We start from the raw sequence: 25456 nt of genomic DNA, 5'->3' as shown, positions 1-25456 counted from the left end.
GAGGGCTTTTTATTTTTTATTTTTTGCGCGACGACTGGTATCATTTTGGAGTACATGTGACTTTTTAATCACTTTTTATCCTATTTTTTTCAAGGCAGGATGAACAGTAAACAGCAATTCTGGCATGTTTTGTGTTTTTTTTTACAGCGTTTTGGCGTGCCGGTTACATAATGTAGTAGCTTTATAGTTGGGGTCGTTACGGATGTCGCGATACGAAATATGTGTAACTTTTTTTCATAATAAAGTATTTTGTAAGGGGAAAAAGTTGTTTTTTTTTTTTTTTACTTTAGACTTTTATTTAATTATTCCAAACTTTATTAAACATTTTTTAACTTTTTTTTTAGTCCCACTAGGGGACTTCACAATGGGATCTTTTGATTATTTTTATAATACACTGCAATACTTCGGTATTGCAGTGTATTACTGCCTTTCAGTGTAAAACTGACAGGCATCTGTTAGGCCATGTCTCTGAACTGCCGACATGAAAACGCGTCGCTTCAGAAGAACTACTCGGACGACGTTAAAAGACTATGCGCCGGTTGTTAAGGTGTTAACATTGGTTATGTTACTGGTTATAACAGCCTTAAATGGAACCTGTCACTTGATTTTAGGACACGTAACCACCAGCATGTTGTTATACTGCCTGGGATTAGCGTCCTAAAGATGCCCTTCTGAAAAAAAATATTTTAGATAAAAAGAAGATATAATATAGCACTGTATTAAAGTGGCCAGAGAAGAGTCATGAGATGAGTGTAACGCCATCTTGTGCATGACCCGTGCTCAGATGAAGCTGAGGCCGGTACACCTGGACTCATCTCAAGACTCTTCTCTGTTCATTTACATTCCACGCATGGTGTATTATATCTTCTTTATAGATAAAATGCTCGAACTAACAGCTTTAACTCAGCAGTATAACAACATACTGGGGGTTTAGTGCCCTACCCTATAAATTCGTGACAGGTTCCCTTTTAACATCAAATTGTACTTAGGTCCATCAATCGGTGTTGATTATTTATATGTTTTTTTTATACAGAGGTCAAAATCACCTGCGTCGATATATAGAGTTAAAATATAAAATTCTGTCTGCCTACGACCACCACTAAAGGGAGCTTACTACATACTTTATTTTATTATTGATTTCAATGTATAAACATTATGTAGTAGGCTCCTAAGCACCCCTCCTGCAGACAGTGAGAACTGAATTATTTAAAGGGGTTGTTTTATCAGAGACAGCCTTCTTTTAGAAAGGACCTGCCTCCCGACATTTTGCCAGGAAAAGCCGGGACAGCCAAACATTTCCCGGTCACTGTAGGAAAATGTAGTATTACATTGCAGATATTTAAATGAATGGCCAACCATGTAATACACGTACGACTCGAGTTTGCCAGAGCAGTAACTCTGGGAGAATGTCTTTCTTTACTGGCTCATAAAAAGGGTCCCTAGTTAGGGACCCCGCTCTATGATGTCTAAATGCCCTAATAGGGCATATAGAGAGGGGTTGTCTTAAGGATGTGCAATACTAACTTGAAGTCTGGGAGCAGGAAAAAAGTTTTAGGGCACGTACAGACGTGGAAGAGTTTTTCCGCTGCAAATGTTGGTGCAGATTTGGGCCAATTAAACAACGAATCTGCACCAACATTTGCATATTTGACAGGTAATTCAGACATTGCAGAAAAGACAGCGGACTTGCCACAGATTTCAGTTTTTGCCTTACAAAGGCTAAAATCCGCAGTGAAATTCTGCTTCTTCTCCGCAACAGACAGTGCATGCTGCAGAGGGAAAGTTCCGCGCCGCAGCCTATGGTCCGCAGCTGAGTTTTCCGCAACGTCTGAACTAACTTGCCTAAAAATGTATTGAAACAACTGTAAAAAACGGCCACTGGAGAATTCCACTGCGGACTGTCCACAGCGGAATTCCACAGCAATTCCGCCAGGTCTGAGCAGAAATCCAGCCTGATACTGTCATCTCTCATCTATACGGCCTTCCAGTGACCCCCAGGGGGGTAATACAGGAACTTTTTTTTCATGTTATGACCGCCTATTACCAATGAAATAGGATAAGTGCTCTTTGATGGTCACATTTAGGGGGTCTTTTTATTTTCATGCTACATGGCTGAGATGAGCAATTACACATCTTATTACCCCCTGCACCTCATCATCCCTTTTGTCAATTATGTGTTTTAGGCTCAGTTAGGTGCCCATGAGTGTACAATGCTGGGTGGTATTTTCACAATGTGTAAGGTGCTAACAAAAAAATATATAAGTATGGGGGTATAATATGATTTTTCTCATATTGACATAAAATGTTCTATACTCCAGCATCGGTCTTTCGTTCATGGGTTCCGTTCAACCTTTCCGTCATAGGAACCAATGAACAGAAAGCCAAACGAAAACCACAGCTTCCGTTGCATTACCATTGATTTAAACGGTATTGCTTCCATTACAAATGGTTTCCATTTGTTTCTGTTCCATAAGGTTTATGTTTTTTTAGCGGAAACAATAGCGTAGTCGACTGCGATATTGTTTCCGCTAAGAAAACGGAAACCTTACTGAACAGAAACAAACAGAAAACAATTGCAAAGGAAGCATTACCATTGAAATCAATTTTAATGCAAACGGAAGCTGTGGTTTCCGTTCCTTGGTTCCTCCAACAGAAAGGTCGAACGGAACCGATGAACGGAAGGCCGACGCTGATGTTAATACACCCATATTCACACTATTTAGCAGAAAAGAATGTTTCCGTTTGCTTTCTGACACATTAAATATTAAAATTACATATATAACTATTGCTAAAATAAAATAGCTTTGATTGGAAATAGGAAGTATTTCCAAAGCAAATTGTTTGCTGAGATGTAGTTTAATATGTATTATTTTTCCTCCTCCAAAGGTTTTCTATCATTCATGGGATTTCATTGGTTGGGCTTGTTTGTTTGTTTGTTTGTTTGTTTGTTTGTTTGTTTGTTTGTTTGTTTGTTTGAATATTATAATTTTTTATAATATGTGTTTTGGCTATTAAGAAATTAAAAATGTTTCCCTAATTTTTCTCTCTTCTTATTTCCCCAAATATTTACAGTACAATTTGTATCAATATAAGTGCTTTGCAGTCTACATATAGGAGGACACAATTGTAACTGGCCATGGCGTCTCATCCGTGCCCCATCCATCCCCATCACATGAAATAAAAAATACATACACACCTCACAGCTTCACTTCTCTTCTCCCCACCGAGTCCCCTCCGACTCCCTCTCCATGCCGCAGCTCGATTAGGTCAGTACCTATGTGATGCAGTGCTCAACGTCATCAATGCAGTATGTGACGCAGCACTGATGACATTGAGTGGTGTGACGAATAGGTACTGACACTGCCCGGTCTTAGTACCTTAAATGAGCTGCAGCATGAAGAGGGAGCTGGAGGGGACTCGGTGAGGAGAAGAGAAGCGAAGTGGTGAAGTAACTATAAATATATATACATATATATATATATACATATATATATATATACATAAATATATATATATATATATATATATATATATATATATATATATATATATATATATATATATATACACACAGTGGAGGAAATAAGTATTTGATCCCTTGCTGATTTTGTAAGTTTGCCCACTGTCAAAGTCATGAACAGTCTAGAATTTTTAGGCTAGGTTAATTTTACCAGTGAGAGATAGATTATATAAAAAAAAATAAAGAAAATCACATAGTCAAAATGATATATATTTATTTGCATTGTACACAGAGAAATAAGTATTTGATCCCCTACCAACCATTAAGAGTTCAGCCTCCTCCAGACCAGTTACACGCTCCAAATCAACTTGGTGCCTGCATTAAAGACAGCTGTCTTACATGGTCACCTGTATAAAAGACTCCTGTCCACAGACTCAATTAATCAGTCTGACTCTAACCTCTACAACATGGGTAATACCAAAGAGCTTTCTAAGGATGTCAGGGACAAGATCATAGACCTGCACAAGGCTGGAATGGGCTATAAAACCATAAGTAAGACGCTGGGTGAGAAGAAGACAACTGTTGGTGCAATAGTAAGAAAATGGAAGACATACAAAATGACTGTCAATCGACATCGATCTGGGGCTCCATGCAAAATCTCACCTCGTGGGGTATCCTTTATCCTGAGGAAGGTGAGAGCTCAGCCGAAAACTACTCGGGGGGAACTTGTTAATGATCTCAAGACAGCTGGGACCACAGTCACCAAGAAAACCATTGGTAACACATTACGCCGTAATGGATTAAAATCCTGCAGTGCCCGCAAGGTCCCCCTGCTCAAGAAGGCACATGTACAGGCCCGTCTGAAGTTTGCAAATGAACATCTGGATGATTCTGAGAGTGATTGGGAGAAGGTGCTGTGGTTAGATGAGACTAAAATTGAGCTCTTTGGCATTAACTCAACTCGCCGTGTTTGGAGGAAGAGAAATGCTGCCTATGACCCAAAGAACACCGTCCCCACTGTCAAGCATGGAGGTGGAAACATTATGTTTTGGGGGTGTTTCTCTGCTAAGGGCACAGGACTACTTCACCGCATCAATGGGAGAATGGATGGAGCCATGTGCCGTCAAATCCTGAGTGACAACCTCCTTCCCTCCACCAGGACATTAAAAATGGCTCGTGGCTGGGTCTTCCAGCACGACAATGACCCGAAACATACAGCCAAGGCAACAAATGAGTGGCTCAAAAAGAAGCAAATTAAGGTCATGGAGTGGCCTAGCCAGTCTCCAGACCTTAATCCCATCGAAAACTTATGGAGGGAGCTGAAGATCCGAGTTGCCAAGCGACAGCCTCGTAATCTTAATTATTTACAGATGATCTGCAAATAAGAGCGGGCCAAAATTCCATCTAACATGTGTGCAAACCTCATCATTAACTACAAAAAACGTCTGACTGCTGTGCTTGCCAACAAGGGTTTTGCCACCAAGTATTAAGTCTTGTTTGCCAAAGGGATCAAATACTTATTTCTCTGTGCACAATGCAAATAAATAGATATAATTTTAACAATGTGATTTTCCTTTTTTTTTTTATATATATAATCTATCTCTCACTGGTAAAATTAACCTAGCCTAAAAATTCTAGACTGTTCATGTCTTTGACAGTGGGCAAACTTACAAAATCAGCGAGGGATCAAATACTTATTTCCTTCACTGTATATATATATATATATATATATATATATATATATATATATATATATATATATATATATATATATATATTTACACACACATATACAGTGTATATATATATATATATATATATTATTTTTTAATGTGTCGAAAGAGGAAGCGGGAGGCAGATGGGGTTGGCAAGGTACATGACCCAGCATAAGCCTCTACCTTGCTTCACCCCACAGACTGAAATCTACAATTTATGCTATAAAACACGCTAGTTTTCTGGTGTAAATTATGCAAAATTTGTCATGCTGCTGTGGACCCACCCCCTTTTGTGCAGCCACGCACTTTCCACAAGGTGGCTAGGGTGGCGTGAAAAACCACAATTTGCACTGCAAATTCTGACTTCTGGGCCCTTTTGCAACTTTGGCGTTGAAGGTTTGATAAGTTCCCCCTATGTAGTATAATGTGTTAAATTAAATACATTTAAATAAAAATATCCATTTAATAAAATAAAATATTAATAAAGATGTTGACAACAACAGGTCTCTGTAAAAGTTTGGAAGTCTCTTCCTATGCAAAGTGGGAATTAATCAAAGCTACTAGATGACCCATAGGTAAAAGATAATCGTGCACATAGCATTCTAGATGACAATGTGAATTATTTTTCTAACCGTCTCTAAAAACTATATATATATATATATATATATATATATATATCTTATATGACCAACCTTCATAGGGGAATTTTGTACATTCAGTAATTACATCACATAAATAAGTATCTTATATTTATTTTGCTTGTCCTATAATATTGTTGTGAGGCTCGATTCAACAGCAAAATAAAACTGAGGATTTACCAAACCTCACCTGTTGATAATTTGATCTTCGTGAATGTGACATTAATATGATTAAGGAATGAAAGATAAATTATTAATCTGAAATCATTAGCTGCATGTTCACAGCAGAATTGTACACTGCTAATTGTATGCTTGGAGGTAACACAGAGGGAGATTGTTTCAGAACTCTTCCTTAATTAAAATTACATGGAATTACAGAGTACCCACTGAGAGCAGTAATGAAATGTTAGTACTACTGTTAAACTAGTTAGGCACCATAGAGTACTTACAAAATGGTTGTTTATTCCAGATCTGGCGTAAATTTTGCTATTCTCTTACCAGTAGTTGTCGTCTCGCTGCATGATTATGTATAAATCAGTGGGAACGACCGTGTAATTAGATTCTTATAGGTACACTCTTCAACCTGTCACTGAAGACAAGCTAGAAAACCATTGTGCTTCATTTACTATGTCAATTAGATCCAATATAATTGATTGTTTCCTGATGACTATAATTTTAGGAAATTTTCTGGTTTACGATTGCCTCTAGTACTATATGTTTTAATCAGTTTGGTGTGCTCAGAGGGATATTTTACGTTCTGTGATCCCAATAGTTAATAGAATAATATTAAAAGGAAAAAACAAAACCAGTTTATGACTCAGTATAGATTCACAGATTTTGTTGCTGAAAGGGAATCCATGGGCTTGCTGCAGAAACAACCCCATTCAGAGGAATTCAACTGATTTTCAGTCACAGAAATTTCTGCAACAAAATCTTCCTCATGTGAATCCACCATTAAGCTTTACATCTAGCGGAATTGCTGCAAATATTCCATCCGAATTTTGGGTTGAAAAATCTGCAGTTGATTACAGTAGCAGTAAAGTGGACGAGATTTCAACAAACATCATCGACCCGCTACAGAACATTTTTTTAGCAGAATTTGACCTGTGGTGTGGATTTTATAATAATTCACAGCATGTCCATTTATGCTTCAAAATGATTGCGTGCTAGTTGCAAATTTTCCCTATTGAGTTCAATGGGTCAGAATCCACAACAAATACTAACTAACATGATTTTTACTGCGGAAAAGCAAGAATTGCAGGTACGAAAATAAAAAAGGACCTATTTCGAGTTTAAAATAAAAAAAAATCTTACTCACCTCTCCTGGTCTCCCATAGTGATGCCTCACTACTCCCCGGCTGGTCTCTGTGCTGTTGGCCTCCTGGGGGATAACCTCACATCCCGTGTGACCGTAGCAGCCAGCCAATCACAGGAGACCGGCAGCACAGAGACTAGCCAGGAGAGCAGCGAGGCACCGCTAAGGAAGACAAGAGAAGGTGAGTATGATATATATTTTTTCATTCCCTCTTCTGTTTCTGCAGTGGCAAATTTTGGCGAAAATCTGCACCGAATGAAACACAATTTGGTACAGACATTCGGTGGGAATTCCCTGCACAATGTAAGTTGGATTCGCTGCAGAGATTTCCTTAGCAAATCAGACTCGTGTGAACATTCCCTAATAGTAACATTAATCAGGTCTGTGACTTGTGCTAAATGGAAATCCTACTCCATATTAACCCCATGGTGCCACAGCCATTTTTTTTTCTTAGTTTTTAACTCCCTGCTTTCCAAGAGCCATAACTTTTTTATTTTTTCATCAATGGAGTGGTGTGAAGAATTATTTTTTGTAGGAGGAGTTGTAGTTTGTATTGGCACTATTTAAAATACCATATAATGTACTAGGAAACGGAAAAAAAATGCCTTTGTGGGGTGGAATTGGAAGAAACTGTGATTACAATTTTTTTGGGGGGTTAGTATTTACCACTTTTACTGTGCAGTAAAAATAACAACTTAACTTTATTCTTCTGGTCACTACAATTACAGCTATACAAAATGTATGTCGTTTTTATTATGTTTTACTACTTTTACAGTGAAAAAACTATTTGTTAAAAAAAAAATGTGCTGCCATATTCTGAAAGCTATAACTTTTTGTTTTTCATCGATTGAGTGGTGTGAGGGCTTATTTTTTGCGGGACGAGCTGTAGTTTTTATTTGTACCATTTTTTTGGTGGTACATATGACTTTTTAATCACTTTTTATCAAAAAAATGTTAGAGCTAAAGTGATCAAAAAACAGTGATTCTGGCGTGCAAGCAAAATAATGTTATATTGTAACAGTTTAGACTTTTACGTATGTAGCAATACCAATTTTGTTTATTTATTTATTTTACATTAATTTAGAAGAAAAGTGGGAACATGGTTATTTTTTTACTTTTAATAATTTTTCGTTTTTTATACATTAATGAAAACTTTCTTTTAACACTTTTTATAAGTCCCTCTAGGATATTTGAACCAGTAATCATGTTTCGTAGTTTATTGTCATTTTCACAGTTTCCTATTGCAGAGGCAGCGTTTAACAGGAGGAAAAAGAAGACAGACCTGGGGGCCTTCATTAGGCCCCCGGGCTGCCATGACAACCATCGGCAAGCTTTGATCGCTTTGCGGGGTGACCAATGGGCTGTCGGAGGGGGCCCCATCCTCTTTCTAACAGCTTAGATGCCACAGTCGCTCTTGACCACAACATCTAAGTGGTTAAACCACCAGAATTAGAGTTCTGGCTGTTAGTGCGAGGTGTCAGCTATAATATACAGCTGACACCCGCAGCGTATGGAGCGGGACCAGTGCATGAGCCTGATCCATACTTCAACCCCCGCACCAGGATGTACGCTGACGTCCTGGTGCGTCAAAGGGTTAAATGGTAAAATTGTGATGGGTCTATGAATATCATATTTTATTTGTTTTATTAATCATTAATATTAAGTTAGGGCTGACATTTCAAATAAACATTACCAAAGTTCATATTTTTTTGAAGATTTAAGATTTTTTTTCTGTGGTTGTACTGCAGGGGAATTAAACAGTTGCTCCCAGCCTCCCCTGCAAATCATAGTTGATCGTTGGGGATCCAGCAGCGAAACAACCTGTGATCCGCTTGTGGTCAATGGGACCATCTAACAAAACAAGATTGTAAAAAATGGATAGCCCCCCCCCCCCTAAGCATAATATCCTTATGTCTATAAAATACGGAAATATTCTTTCTGAAGTCAGAGATACTGTATAAACTATGAGACCCCATTTTAATATATTTTTTAATTGTGAACTTTAAATTGGAATTAAGCTGACAATGTTTCTTGATCAAATGTGTTGGTAAATCAATATCTCTTCAAAGATAGACTACAAAAATGTCTATCTTAAGAAACATCAAACCTATGGATAATTAAATATATTAATTTCAAAATCATTTGTTTGAAAATAAAAGGCTGCACCACATATTCTCATTAGCAATACTCAAATTAATATATTCAGGGAATGTTAGAAGACATGCAAAAAAAAGGGTATGTTGAGAGACTTAAAACAGTGTTAGTTCAAAGATTTCACAAAATATATTCAAGAAGTGGGATGTAAGTTATCAAAAATTCTTGTCAAGAAAACAAGAAGAGCTTTGGTGTACACACTTACTGTTTGCATAAAAATGTAAAACGCAACAACATTCAGTCGAGAAAAAATGTAGAAAAAAATATAAAACAAGCAAGAAGACAAAACACATCAATCAAAAAATGGGATAAAAAGAAAAACCTCTTCAAAATAGAGACAAGAAGTCAAGAAAAAGTAAAAGGAGATATATTTGCAGGGATTCCTTGTCATGCAAATCGGTTTGGTGGCAAAAAAAATACCTTCATCTTCAGCACCTTCATTATCACCTAAATCATCTGTCTGTTTCTTTGTAAGGGGACCTAGGATTGAGAATGAAAACATGGAGCAAAACAGTTCAAGAATATAGTATATAAAAAAAAAAGAAAAACATCAAAATACTGTATAACACATCCCAAACAGTATTCAAAAAGACAAAAAGATTTGAGTGTGTTTTTATAAACTATCTCTCAACTAATAACCTTGGAATTATTAATCATAAATAAAAAAAAAAATCAGATTTCCTAACAATAGTATTGCATCAGATGAAATTCATTAAATGCTTTTTTATTTAACACTGTTTAGTTTTGTCTGTAAAAGAGTGACAGGCCCGGCTATTGTAGAGCGATAGTGTGACGAAAACCGTTGTTCACATAATAATAGACATTTTAATCATAAATATAAATCTTATAGCGAAACAATTGTTAAATCGTAATATAAAAATGTAGCAAATATATAGAAGAAAATGTAAATAAAACACATTTTGTCAATAGGATACAATTATATTAGTACTTCGTATTATTAGGTTAATTCAGCAAAGCCGCAACATCATCAAAATTCACAGATGAGCACAATGAAAAAATATGAAGTGTTTCAGGCCCGCACATGTCGAAGCAGCTGCACGTTGCAGGTTGTGTGAAAATATTTGGCATGCACAAAACAATATCAACAACAAAGATGCTCAAGTTAGTACTAGCTGCGGGAGAAAATAAAACAGGACCATCTCATGCATAAAAAATAGCGCTACAAAGCAATTGGAAGATGAAAAGGTGGATGTCAATAGCTTTTTGTCGAGAAACATGCATTGCGCCAACACATAGTCCACAAGGAAAATCTGACAATGCTCAGTAAATATACTTTCTAACTGTCAAGATGATGTATTTTTTTTAAAAAATGCTAAAACTCCTCAGGACAATAGAAGCGTAATATATCACCCAGCTCTTTCAAATTGCGTCTCTAAAAAAATCCATCTTAGACTAAAACTTAGGACTAGATTTTTTGAGATTTGCCTTGGGCAAGCAAATGGTATCTAAAATATATTTTTTTTTAATCAAACGTTATGTAAACATTAATATTCCATCCAACCACAAGGTTAACATCACAGACTACACCATTGCCTTGAAGTATGGAATGTTTGTTCTTGAAATTGAGATTTTAATTATTTAAAGAAATTTGTATAGATATTGCAAGTGTTTTGGCTGTAAATCTTTTTTCACAGTATGTCACTGAAAGAGAAATAAAGAGAAATATGATTAGACCACCATGAAAAAAACACCATAGGCTACTATATCCTACGACAGATATATCATAAACAAGCTCCTGTTGGTAGGATGTATCCATAATATGTACTTGGCAACACGTTCCTTCTGGCATATTTATAAATATATTTCTGCTGTCATTTCTGCAACAATAATCATGTATTATTTAGCACTATATAAAGAGTGTTAAAGCTCATATTTTACATTACTGAAAAGATAACAGGACTTTAGAGACATTTAAATTAAAATAATTGTACGCAATAAAATAGAGATGAAAGGATGAATGATCCCCAAATATTAAATTATGCTTCTGCATTTAAATATTTAAAGGGGTTGTCCTATGAATAAATATTAAATTTCTCTGTTAGATCATGCAAAACATAAGACCTTTTTAATTGGATTCGTTAAATAAAAAAAATAAAAAAATGGGCAGATATACTGGACAAAATCTGCCAGAATTCTGACGCACATGACGTGCGCCACATCTATACAGTGTTTTACACACTTTTTGGGACTCACCCGAAAAGGGGGCATTGTTAAGTGGGAAATTAGCCAACCAATAGGAGGAATAAAGTTAGACAGTAGTTTCTAAAGATACACCAAATTTATCATACAGCCTAAGCCAATATAAATGTGCGCATCTAGTGTAATTCTAAGCTGTCTAAATTTAAGACGGTATTAGTAAATCTGCCCTAATGTATTTAGATATTGCCGTTACCTTCCTGTTATGGCGTCCCCTGGGGCTCTTTTGATTCCCTCTCAGAACGTTTACCTAATGTGTTTAGTGCTGGTGGGAAGTAGCCTCTTCTAGTGCAGCGATTCCTATTAGCTGGCCTGCACAATAGAAGGAATCACTCCGCCGCCCGTGTACAAGAGGATCCGGGTGATCGGACTAAACTACTGAGCATGTGTCACCATTGGCATGCGGCACTATTTTTCCCATCAAAACGACATACACCGCATAGAACCAAACAGACCTAGTTTATAAGTCAATGAGGTCCATTAAGCACCGATGGTATTCGTCGTACGTTATTAACAGAAACCACAGAGCCTAACTAGATTTATAAATATTTAATATCTATAAAACATTACCCTGTCATAAAACAACTAAATGACTCAATTATATTAGGGGGTTAAAGGTGTTTAAAAAATGTAAGGAAAGTATAATTATACAATTATATAATAAATAATAAATACAGTCTAGTGTAAATGCATCTTTATAAAATGGGCACATATAGCAGTCAAAAAAGGATACTAAGCACCTGTACTGAAGACTTTATTTATGCTATGGCTATGTTCATATGTTCAGGATTTGATGAGGATTTTGGTGCAGATTCCGTCCTCATGAAATCCACTCACATTCTGAATCCAAATGCAAATAAATGGGGTATTTCATATCCCATTCACATGCAGCGGAAAAAATGTACTCATATTTTTTGTCCGTGCTGCAGAATAAAAAATGCTCATCATTTCTACAGTAAAGCGTGTCAGCCTCGGATTTCTGCCACAGATTCTCTGTTAAATACACATTAGGATTTATCATTGGCAAACAAGCCTAACATGCTGTGCTATTAAAATAAAAAAACAGAACTGGGTAGTTAAAGGCCACAGCTCTTTTGAGGGGACTGTCACTGTTTCCCTGATTAAAGTAGGTCCTGGTGTACCACAAAGCACCAGGACACCCTTACAGGGGTTTTCCAGCTTCTGACAACTGATGACCTATCCACTGGTTAGGTCATAAGTACATGATCTGTGGGGGTCCGACACCCGGGCCCCACACAGATCAGCTGGTCCTGTGCCTCCGTGCACTGGACGTACAAGCCGGAAGTAGTTAGCTCCGGCCACGGAATAGCGGCCGAGCTGCAGTACTCAAGTGAATAGGAGCAGACCTGCAGTTCTGCAGCATGACCGCTATGCTATGTACGGAGCCAACTGCTTCCGGGCTCCCTACATAGGATTATGTGCCACAACATCCGGTGCCCCCAGGCCACTGGAGCCACTTATCGGTGCGGGGTCCGGGTGTCGGACCCGCACTGATGAAATACTGATGACCTATTCGGGGGATAGGTTATCCATTGTCAGAAGGTGGACAACCCCTTTAACTTATCAAGTTTTTTTTAACTTACATTTGGCTGAATGTTTGAAACAATCTGCCTAACGTGTGCATATGTATGTCTATACAGCTTCACACATCTACTATTGACTCATATTTAAAAGAGTTTACTATACAGTTGTATTGAAAAGAATAATCAAATGCGCTTTACAGTTGAGGCAATGGTATACCAATGTGTGCTGGACAACTCTTTTGGCATACATTTGACTATTGAATTAAATGGGAACATTAGATGTAACTTCAGGAGGTTTTCCAGACATGCATGTCTGGCCGGTATACGTCAGTATACTGCAAAAAAAAGGGTATAGTATGGCGTAGTAGACTACTCTATTTTATACAACATAGTTCAGTAGAAAAAAACTTAAACTTCATGGTATATGTTTGTTTGTTTTACCTGGAAGATTATGAACGATAGATGCTACTGTATAGCATCTGTTACAGGCATCCGTTTGAATTATATGTCATGAGTTTTTCAATAGCTTTTCATGATGTATACATTAAACTGATGCCATAATAACCTTTGGGTGACAGGCGACTGTGGCAGATGCCATACAATGCACCTGACTGATGTGCTGATGTATCATTGTTTGCATCCAAAGTATTTCAAGATTATTTATACAGTAAATGTGTATGGGTATACATAGTACATATACAAATAGCAGCCACAAATAAACACAAATTAGGGACAATTAAAAATAGAACAACAGCAATAAATGGTATTTTCATATCCAGAGGCTAGACAATATTTAGCATGGGAAAATGGACATAACAGCTCTGTTTAGTTGATACTTCCACTTCCTGGCCACTAGAAACATGAAAGAATTTGTATGACAACCCCTTTAGATGCCAAAAACTAATATCTATACTGCTTGCACCTTTTTACACCTACTAATAGTGCTCCATTACTGTGAAATTCTTGGATGAAGTGTTCAGGGTCATAATCACAAATAATTTATAGTATACTTCGAACTATCATTTCTGCTTATTAACTGTATCCTAGAATTCAAGGGAAAGGATGTGAACCCTATACAAATCTTTAATTGCTGGTATTAGAACACATATTTCCATGTAAAGGGACTTGCATATCAATAATAGCTTTATTTAAACATGCAAGAACTAAAAATATTAATTCCCGGATTGTTGTTTTGCAGCATACAACAATAAAAGATAATCATTATTTTCCACTAAGATAATATAGTCTGATGAAAACGTAATTTACTAGTATACTGATTATTTATTAATAAAATGATAGCAGCATCTACGGCTATGTTCACACGGAGTATTTTGGGGGAGGAATATCTGCCTCAAAGTTCCAAACGGAATTTTGAGGCAGATATTCCTCCCCCAAAATACTCCGTGTGAACAGCAATTTTCGCGCCGTTTTTCGCCCGCGGCCATTGAGCGCCGCGGGCATAAAACAGCGAGATATACGCTTTCTCCTGCCTCCCATTGAAGTCAATGGGAGGTCGGAGGCGGAAGCGCCCGAAGATAGGGCATGTCGCTTCTTTTTCCCGCGAGGCAGTTTTACTGCTCGCGGGAAAAAGACGCCGACGCCTCCCATTGAAATCAATGGGAGGCGTTCTCGGGCCGTTTCTGCCGAGTTTTGCGACACGGTTTCCGCGTCAAAAAACTCGGCAAAATACCCCGTGTGAACATAGCCTACATGTAAGAACAGCATGAGGTTTCTTACAAATATCCGATCAAAAATAATGATCGGTTGAGCAGTTACTATATGAATTTCCAACTACACAGTTGAGTCACATTATTATGACCAGCTCCTATTTTCGATGACGGCAGCGCATAGCCCATGAAGGAAGTGATGTGTCATGGGCTGGCTTGGTGGGTATATAAGGTGCGCGATAGGCTGTCTAAACACATATCACTCCTTGTTGCCATGGGTAAAAGGGGCGATTTATCAGAGTTGCAAAACAGGATCATTATTGGCTTTCGGGCCAAGGATGGCAGTATTTCTCAAACGGCGCAGTTTGTGAACTTGCTGCTGTGGTGAAAGTGTATCGTCAGAGGATACCGACATGGGATACTGGCCCTTTGGGATACCGACATGGAAACTGCGGAGCACCACGTGCCATTTATGCGAGAGGTGAACGTCAGCTACGAAGGTGAGTACCGAACGACATGCAACAGTGGAGCAGCTCATCGTGAAAATCAACCACAGGGCTGCCAGACGTTTCTAAAACAACAGTTCAGCGAACCCTTCTACGTATGGGGCTCCGAAGCAGACGGATGGTCACTGCTCCTATGCTAACAAAGGTGCATCGGAAAAGAAGGCTTAAATTTCCACGGCAGTATCGGATTTGGATCGCTGATGATTGGAAAAGGGTTGCCTTCCCTGATGAGTCGTGTTTTCTGCTTCTTTGAACGGATGGTCGTTGGCGTGTCAGATAAGAAACATCAGAGAACAAATATCCTGCAACCATTGCTGGAAGAACACAAGCTTGTAGCGGCAGCGTTATTTTATGGGGAATTTTTTCATGGCATTCTCTGGGCCCACTCATCCATGTGGAATGCACTCTGAACCGATTTGGGTATGAATCCATCATTGCAGATCATGTGTCCCCATACATGCTGTTTGTCTTCCCTGGGAGATGGAATCTTCCAGCAGGACAATGCGACATGTCACACGGCTAGAAATGTCCGACAGTGATTGGAAGAGCATGACCAAGACTTCCAAGTACTTCCCTGGCCCACTTATTCGCCAGAATTCAACCCAATTGAATCTGTGGGACCACCTCAATAGTCTTGTTCGCTCTATGGATCCTCCCCCACGCACCCTCCAGCAAATGTGGAATGCACTGCAGTCAGCATGGCTCCTGATACCTGAGACAACCTACCAGCACCTTATTGAGTCACTCCCAGCCCGTCTAGCTGCTGTCCGAGCTGCACACGGCGCTAACTCTGGATATTAGCTGGTGGTGATAATAATGTGACTCGACTGTGTATCTCCTAATACTATCCAGTGATAAAACCAGGACTATAGGCACTAATTGTCAATACTAAAGCCTCTCTTTGCTTTGCTTCACAATGTCTCTTTGAAGCCTACCTATCGTATACAGAAGAGGGTTGGGCTGGCCCACCAGAGTACCAGAGGAACCACAGCTGGGTTCTGGTTCTGACACAATTATGGGCGCCAAAAGTCCAGCCGAAGACAACCCTATTTGAAGCTGATTTTAGTGGAATCATTTGCTGCTGCGGATAACTGTTATGGATTGATAAGCAAATTACTTGTTATAATTTATTACTGATATATGACAGTAGCATAATATAAGATGTAATTACAAGGGAACATGCATATGTTATGCATAGTTTGGAGGTTGACCCTTAAGGTCCTTTTACACAGTCCTTTTCACAAGGAGCTATGATCGGTAGTGTATCGGGACGAACGATCGTTACTACGTTCATATGATTGTAATTTCTTCTGGTGGACTGATGGCACCTTAGTCTTACAGTATATAACATACAATCTTTATTGCTCCTTTATGTCTCATGTTGTATAGTGGGAGGGACCGAAAACAAATGGCATAGCATAGAAATGCAGTCTATTGTGCAGGAGACAGAACATCCTAGGAACACCGCTGTAAGTGTAGCTAAACCAAGATTGCAGCCAACCAGAAAGGAAGGCAACACAAGATCATTAGCTACCTAAAGGCCCTTTTACATAGACCAAAAAGCAGGCGAACGAGCGTTCATACAAACACTCATTCCTGATTATTGCCTAGTGTAAACAGGGCAGCCATCAGCCAAAGAATGAGCAAATGCTCGTTCATCGGCTGATCTACGCTTTTATGCAGCATTAAAAATTATGGTTGTTGGCAGCACATCTGTGTAAATAGGCAGACGCGCTACCGACATGATGAAAGTGTATGGAGAAGAACGATCGTACTAACGAGCTCTCACCCCCATACAATCCTTGTTGAAGGAGCAAATGAGCGCCGATCAACAAGCTGTCTCATCGATCGGTGCTCGTTTTCACGGCACATATCGAGCCATGTAATAAGAGTTTTAGTGTCCATTTAAGACCATGATATTCTTGCCAAGGTTCTATATTTACAATTTTCCATTTAAAAATAACTTCCCTCATATTAAATGTCGCATGTCGGCAGCATATCTCCCTGTGTAAAAAGAGGATGCGCTGCCGTCAAGATGAAAAATATATGGGGAGGAACGAATGTATTAACAATCATTCATCCCCATTCATTCCGATCATTGCTCCATGTAAATAAAGCTAACAAGCACCGATCGACGTACTGTATCTTATTTACCGGCCAGGAAATCTCGCTGTGTAATGCGCCTTTAGGGTAATGTACACACTGTCATTTTTTTGCCAGTCTGTTTCCAGCATCTTTTTACGATAAGAATAGTGTAATCTGCAATGCTATTCTTGCCTTCAAAAATACAAGAAACTCTATAGAAACCTAAAGGGTCCTTAACATAAATCAACAAATTATGAGGACTCATCTTTATGTGGTTCGAAAACAAATCCAGCATAATTGAATTTTTCCTTTATAAATGGAAACTATGACTTCAATGTGAACAAAGCCTAATCTAAACTAAAATAATGTTAAGGGCACAGAGAGGTTTCAAAAAGAGATAAATATGGAATCTGCAAAGATCAGTATAAATAATGATATACCTACATGTGCATGTAGATACTGCAGTGGAATTGGGCTGTAAACTCCACAATTTTTTATCATAATGCAGTAATCCATGAAATACATTAATTTAACGCTAGCAAAAGAAAAGTTAAGTACAGTTAATCACATTACTTTTTTAGTTTTACCTGTGAGTGATTAAGAATAGAACAAAGCCTAAAAGTCTAGTAGGACTGCAGGTGTATCTCGATTGTAATGCACTCTATGATCTGTACGTCATATGCCAGCACAAGTAAATAAAGACTTTCCTCAGAGGTTTTGCAGTTAATTAAACTTTACCCTGAACGTTAAAATTTGCATATTGCTTTATTCATTCCTTACACCATTTCAGTGTATGAGGAAAATAATAAAATATCACATAACATTTAAGGCTTGTTAGCTTTAATCTTCTCTCATAAATGCAGAACATGCCAGTGTCCATAGGAAAATGAACAGTAGGAGTGATAGATGATGATGGTTATTATTAGTGGTCAACTAGAGCCTAATGTAAAGAGCTAAACACATTATTACATTTAAAGGAACATTTAATTATTAATAAAGAAAAAACACAATAAAGTCAGTATGTGTTTTTTTAGGCAATATGCCAGAAAGAATCTCCCGGCACATACACCGACATGTCCAAAGACTTAAATGGCTAAACATTTTGCAGAGTGTCCTTTTGCCATGCTTTGGTGGGTACATACCAAGTTCCTGCAACTCTGTATGTATGTATATTTTGTAATGCCATTCTACGGCAGACATATGCAACTGTATAGACATACAAGCAGATTTACTAATGCTGTTTGATAAAGTTGGCACATCTTGTTAGACATGTTAGACATTTTTCCCTTCCTTATACCTCCTCTTGGTTAACTTAGTTTACAAAACATTTTGCGTCAAATGTTTGTGCAACATTTTAATCCAGCCCCTTTTTCTAGACACTTTGAAAGCATCTAATGAGATGTAAACATCTGCTCTTTGAGGCGCAAATCAAAAACAGAATTTGTCTAAATTGATTTGCGCAGAAAAAAGCGCAAATTAGGCCAGAATTCTGGAATAACAGAAATAGTAAATGTGCCCCATAGAGTTGCATATATAAAGCCATACTTTTGCCTTTACATGTGGCAAACAGCCACAGGGAAAACAGGAAAAACAGCCACAGGGAAAACAGCCTCTGATTTTCAGCTCTGATATTTAAACCACAAATGTTTTTTGAGGCGTTTTTTGCGGGGGTTTTTGAAGCTGTTTTTCTATTGACCCAATGAGAAACGTCTCCAAAAACGGCTCAAGAAGTGACATGCACTTCTTTTTACGTGTTTTTTTTGTATTCAATGTTTTTCCAAACAGCCGTGTAAAAAAACACAGCGTTGGAACGACACGCCGTTTTTCTCATTACAATCAATGAGCAGATGTTTGGAGGCGTTCAGTTTATGTTTTTTCAGCCATTTTTCGGGGCATTTATGGCTCGAGAAATTGCTAAAAAAACATCTGTGTGAACATACCCTAAGGGCATGACCACACGTGGCGGATTTCCTCCGCAACTGTCCGCATCAATGCCGCACAGAATCTGCGTCGCAGATTCTGCTGCGGATCTGCACAAAATGTGCAGAAAATTGATGCGGACTAGCTGCTGCGGACTGCGGGAAAAGTGCTTCCCTTCTCCCTATCAGTGCAGGATAGAGAGAAGGGACAGCACTTTCCCTAGTGAAAGTAAAAGAATTTCATACTTACCGGCCGTTGTCTTGGTGACGCGTCCCTCTTTCGGCATCCAGCCCGACCTCCCTGGATGACGCGCAAGTCCATGTGACCGCTGCAGCCTGTGCTTGGCCTGTGATTGGCTGCAGCCGTCACTTACACTGAAACGTCATCCTGGGAGGCCGGACTGGAGACAGACGCAGGGAGTTCTCGGTAAGTATGAACTTATATGTTTTTTTACAGATACATGTATATTGAGATCGGTAGTCACTGTCCCGGGTGCAGAAACAGTTACTGCCGATCGCTTAACTCTTTCAGCACCCTGGACAGTGACTATTTACAGACGTCTCCTAGCAACGCTCCCGTCATTACGGGAGCCCCATTGACTTCCTCAGTCTGGCTGTAGACCTAGAAATACATAGGTCCAGCCAGAATGAAGAAATGTCATGGTAGTAAAAACAATACGCTCCGCAGCACACATAAGATCTGCGGACTTCATTGCGGAATTTTGACTCTCCATTGAAGTCAATGGAGAAATTCCGCCATGAGTCCGCCACTGCTCCGCAACAGACAGAGCATGCTGCGGACACCAAATTCCGCTCCGCAGCCTATGCTCCGCAGCGGAATTTTACGCCTCGTCTAAACGAACACTGCTAAATTAAAGTGTAAGTCAATGGACAAACGGCACCGCTGCGGATTAACGCTGCGGAGTGTCCGCAGCGGAATTTAAGTGAAATTCCGCCACGTGTGAACCCAGCCTAAGGCTTGTAATGACTGATTTATACTGTAGTTGCGATAATGGAGTAGACCAGGGTCACTAGCATAAAATTTCATAAAATTAAAGAACTGGTTACATAAAAGTGCATGTATCCAAGCGTACAAATCAGACACTTTATAACTTTGATTAATTTAATATACTTCAACATAAAATACAATTTTGAAAAAAATACAACTATTTACCCTTATCTCTACTGATGATCTTTAGATTTTGGCTTATATAAAACAGTTTGCCCTAATATTTATCCTTTATTCAAGCAATGCAAGCAAAAAAAAAAAAATCACATATTTAAAAATAAGAAAGATCAGCAAATTGATCTGACTGATTCACCAATCCACTCCACTGGTCAGCCAATAGAATACAATGGACATATTGATTTGCCTATTATTTGTCAAATGGGAACCTTAAACGTGTGAAATCAATTCACCCATCGTATCCAAATAGCACTTGAACTGCAAATTGATTTGTGAATTAGAAAATTACGAACTGGGCAGATCAATGATTTACTTTAATGGGGCAGAGCTGCAATATCAGACAAAGCCCATGGGAAAGAATGCCACTGTTTCATGCAGGAGCTGAGGGTGTCATGACCCACTTGAACCAAATAAGGAGTACCCCAAGATCCATACATTATAGGCAAATTAGAGAAATGTCTATGTGTAAACACATATTTTTCATTATTTATCCAGTGATATTAGAAATATAAAATAGAAACAAGAATCTAGCATTCTCAAAAATATTTAATTTCAACACAAAATTGCCTGGTGATTTAGTATTTATAGGGTTCACAAGTGCCAATAAGGGTTCAGGTATACTACCTTATATTGGCTCCGTTTTTGGGCAGAGTAATAATAGGGCTGCCATGGAGGTTCATAAGGGCTCTACTGTAACTTTCTTAAAAAAAATTGGGGCAAGTTCCATTAGACATATCATGCATGGAGATATTCTCCCCAGGAGCATTGCTTCTACAAGAGAATATCTCCGGATGTACAATCTAAAGAAGCTTGTATGGCAGTGAACACCTTACAGCCTCCATGCATTGCCGTACAGGCTCCCTGCATAGGGCTCTGCCATGTTCATCAACCCTAAAGGTGTGTCAATTAAAGTGTGCATGTTTCAATCTTCTAAAAAATGGAAAGAGCATTAAATGGGTTGTCCGATGAAAACAAAAATTATTTATGATTTTTCTTTTCTGAAATGAATTAATTTTGTAATATACTTTCTGTTCCAAACCATCATGGATCGCAGGTTTTCAGTCCCCGTCGCGTAGACCTAAAAGTTTGAAGCGGTCATTCTTTTGGTGACTCACCGACACATGCTTCGGAGGGAAGGACCTCCCCCCTCCTTTCTGTGTGCTAATGACGCGGATGAAGGGGCTGGCTGCCTGGCTCAATTCATGAGCTAAGACAGCCACTTTCTCTGTTACGGCTGATTTAGAGATCGAGAAAGGGCTGGTTTAGCTGATGAATTGAGTCAGACAGCCAGCCCCTTCATCCGCATCATTAACACACAGAGAAGAGGGGGGAGCTGTTTCCCCCTGGAGCCTGTGTCGGCACGTCACCACAAGAAAAGCCGCTCTGAACTTCCAGATCCACGTGAAGGGGACTGGAAACCTGTGATGCAGGTTTGAAAGAGATAGTATATTACAAAGTTTATCCATTTCAGAAAATAAAAATAATAAATTGTTTTTATTTTGTCGGACAACCACTAAATTTTGTTGTAAATAATATGTGTATACCATTTCAACCACAGGTTTAATAATAATACTAAAGTCTATTCTGAAACTGACCACATAGCTGTGATAGGAGAGCAACTGCATAAAAAGGTAGAAATGACTGAGCAATCCTAAAAATTCCCTTAGTCTGATCAAAGGCAATCTGCTCTGCCCGCAACTAAAAGGACATTCCCTTGAGGTAAAGACTGTAAAACTCTAAAAATACACTTATAAGATACACTTAAAGCCGCATGCCAGTCAGTATTAACTGAATAATTACATATTCATGAATTAACTTGAGGAACTCTGGAAGGACTTTGATGCTTCTTGGGATTAGTAGAAAATCTTAAACCAAAGGGTAATGTTAAAACTCCTTACACCAGTAATAAATGTAATTGATAATTTGAGTCCTAATTATAGCGCTGGGTTTAGAAAAGATCTATTAGGATTATTGTACAGGGTTTACCATCTGTCCTTATTAATATAATAAATAATTAGTGCCCAGCTGCCTACAATATCAACACATCTGTGTTTATGGGTATTCATACAATTTTCCTATGAGCACAAGGGGTACCAAAGGTACCCTAAGGCCCCAATTACATAATGGTTGAAAAGCGGTGGAGTGCATTTACAATATGGGATGTTTTCCCATAACTATATTTGGATTCAATAAGCCAGGAAAATTAAACGCATTACACCTGTTTTTCCTCTTGGAGTCAATTCCGTGTCCAGCTTCCTATTAATGTAATTTTGAGGATCCCCCTCCTTCAGTTGGCTCAGTGCCTGTATAAAACATGTTCTGCTGTGGTGCATTGTGGCTGCTCAGGCACTGAATTAGCATATTTGCTGTAAGAAGATTTGCTGTAAAATGATTATAGACTTTCTTCTGTTCAAGTACTTGACTATGTGCACAAGGGCTAAAAATGTTCCCTAAGAAAGCGGTGACACATCACAGTGGTTTCCTGTTGTGGTGCCACAGTTTTCTATTTGCTGTAAATGGGATCGGATGCAACGGGGTAGTGAGTGACTTGATGTGGTAAAGTAAAAAACAATTGTGGTAAATGCAGAATAGAAACATATCCCACCAATAACCATCCACCAGGTCTATTCTTTTTTAGCTTATTAGTAAAATAGGACAGTATATATATATATATATATATATATATATATATATATATATGTCTGAGGAAACATTAGAAGTGCCTTCAAAGCTAACCACGTAATAGTTCTTATATATTCTTTGTCATAATTTGCGTTTTGTGAGTGACATCGTGCATCTTCTCCAGAGCTTTGCTCAATTTCCGCTGGTTTACTATTTGTTCTCAGGTTCTTTTCAGCTGTTTGTGATGTCACAGTTCTGCTGACAGATAGTAAATGGCAACCAGCAGAATTAGAATACTGCTTTGAACGCTCTGTCAGAGATTTCAAGAATTGGAAATCTCTGAGCGATGCCAAATGTTTTATGTGCTCTATAGAGCGCTACAGTCCTTTTGTTCTGGAAATTTGTGGTATTTTAAGCTTGTGGACTCTACTGATCTATTTATACTATCTTATAACATGTTTTTATTTCATATCCGAACATTCATCCCAACAGCTTTAACATTGTTGCAACTATAACTTGAGCAATGGTACAAAGTTCCAATGTGCTATATTCATGTTGGAGACCTATTTCAATAACAGAACAATATTTGATAAAGAATTTGTTTTCTCATAACAACCAAATGCTTTACTACATAAATTCACAAAGTACTTATCGGCTGATATATTACATTACAAGCAAATATTATTAGCGTTAAGAAGTGGTCGTTTTCCGAAAGTTAAATTGGAAAAATAATGTTTCACTTTCATATTAGATACGTTTGGGGCACACATGGTGAAGGCATGCTTTTAAAGTCAAAGTGTACAAGTGGATATATCTCATTTAAAGCCTCTTTCAGAGCTGAAATCTCCCAGCATTCCTTGCTTGTTCAATGTCTGTACAAAGCTTGCTCTTGTGATTTTCATTCTGGGAAATGCCATCTTTAAACTAGGTACTATATAGTGTTTTGACATAAGAACTATATCTCACTACATTATAGGAACTCAGGTAAGATATTAAGAGTTGCATCTTACAACAAGCATGTTGACTGTTTCCAATGACAAAGAACAGAACTATACCGTAGCTCTGGGATATAATACAGGCTGTATCTCATGATCATTGCAAAGTAATATAATGTATTCAAAAAGTTACTCAACTTTTATACAGATGTTTATATTTTTTCTGTAAGGATTGACATACCTTTAAAGGAAAAGTAACTTTATAACAGAAGCTATTTATTAGAATCTAATAACCTTTATTACAGTATTTAATGTTATACTGTATAATTTGCTTCCCAATTATGATTATAGGTTTCTGAATAGTAAAAAACTAGTACATGCGGACTCGTGGTTCAGAACTTTGTAATAACATTTCCGACCTAAATGATAATTTAATATAAAACCATTACATGTGACCTTTGCTGCTTTGAAACTACAGTAACTATACAGTTCCGATGGACAAGGACCTACACCAGACCAGCTCTAAACAAATATCAATGTACAGGCAAATTTGTTACAAAAAGTCCATCGTCAGTTTAGCTGACAATCCTTATTCCCATTCTTCAGATTCAATAGTTGTTTAATGCTTACTAATACTTAAGATTCACACTGCATCAGAAGAGCCACATACAAGTCATTATTAGAAAGCAAATACAATGTAGAAATGCCTTCACGTAATGGAAAATTAACTAACTATAGCAATGTAGAAGTAAAGGTTCTGGCACAGTGACATTAAAATTAATTGAATCACTTTATTGATAGACACATTGACATTAGAAAAGTCATATAAGACATGGTACAAGCACATTTCAATTCGCGTGGGATTACTGGGGCTCAATGGGATAAATGGTCATTAATGGTCTTGCGTACGGTGCGATATGCAGCCTTAGAATATGTCTCCTGCTGGGGTTTTCAGTGATCCCATAGGATCTGTAAATGAGATTGTGCTTTGTCTTAAGACTTAAGTCAAAGTGTCTATCAATAAATTGATTCAGTTTAATTTACAGACTGGGATTTTTTTCTTACATATAGCTGATTCCCAATACGGTTGCTGCTTGCTTCAGCTCTCTATTGACTTCGAAGTAGCAGCGTACTGGAAGTGGACATGACAACTGGCCTGATCGTCCTTTCTTTTTACTGAAATAAATCCCAATGTCTAGACAATAACTGAATATTACTTTATGAACAGTAGCTCAGACACCGATTTTCTATACTACCGGTATGTCAAAGTTAACACCTCAAAGAGAACATAGGATTTAGATTTGTGTATAGAGAATAAGGTTTGACACTTCTTCATATTGGATATTTTATAAGAATATGAACAGTACAATATGAAACTTGAATTATCACATAATTCTATGAATACTAATATAAAACAGTCTCCGGTGTATATCTTCTATGGAATTTCTATACATCAAAGTTCTATTTATAGAAGTTATAGAAATTCTCATACT

The 25456-nt window shown here is 38.0% G+C and overlaps 1 protein-coding gene across 6 annotated transcripts in view; it reads right to left on the bottom strand.

Moving 5' to 3' along the window:
• NLGN1 (neuroligin 1) overlaps nt 1-25456 on the bottom strand; it is a 413346-nt gene that overhangs the window by 253119 nt on the left and 134771 nt on the right. For 4 of the 6 annotated variants that reach the window (XM_075861627.1, XM_075861628.1, XM_075861629.1 and 1 more), the window contains one exon: nt 9703-9762. The exons of the other annotated variants lie outside the window; for them this stretch is intronic. In XM_075861627.1, the coding sequence (XP_075717742.1) occupies nt 9703-9762 (60 nt within the window). The remainder of the gene's footprint in view (nt 1-9702; nt 9763-25456) is intronic. 6 annotated transcript variants of the gene reach the window in all.

The sequence above is a fragment of the Rhinoderma darwinii genome, chromosome 4, assembly GCF_050947455.1.
Source record: "Rhinoderma darwinii isolate aRhiDar2 chromosome 4, aRhiDar2.hap1, whole genome shotgun sequence".
NCBI lineage: Eukaryota > Metazoa > Chordata > Amphibia > Anura > Rhinodermatidae > Rhinoderma > Rhinoderma darwinii.
Note: the sequence above shows the minus strand (reverse complement) of the source record. Positions and strands in the feature narration are given on the sequence as shown.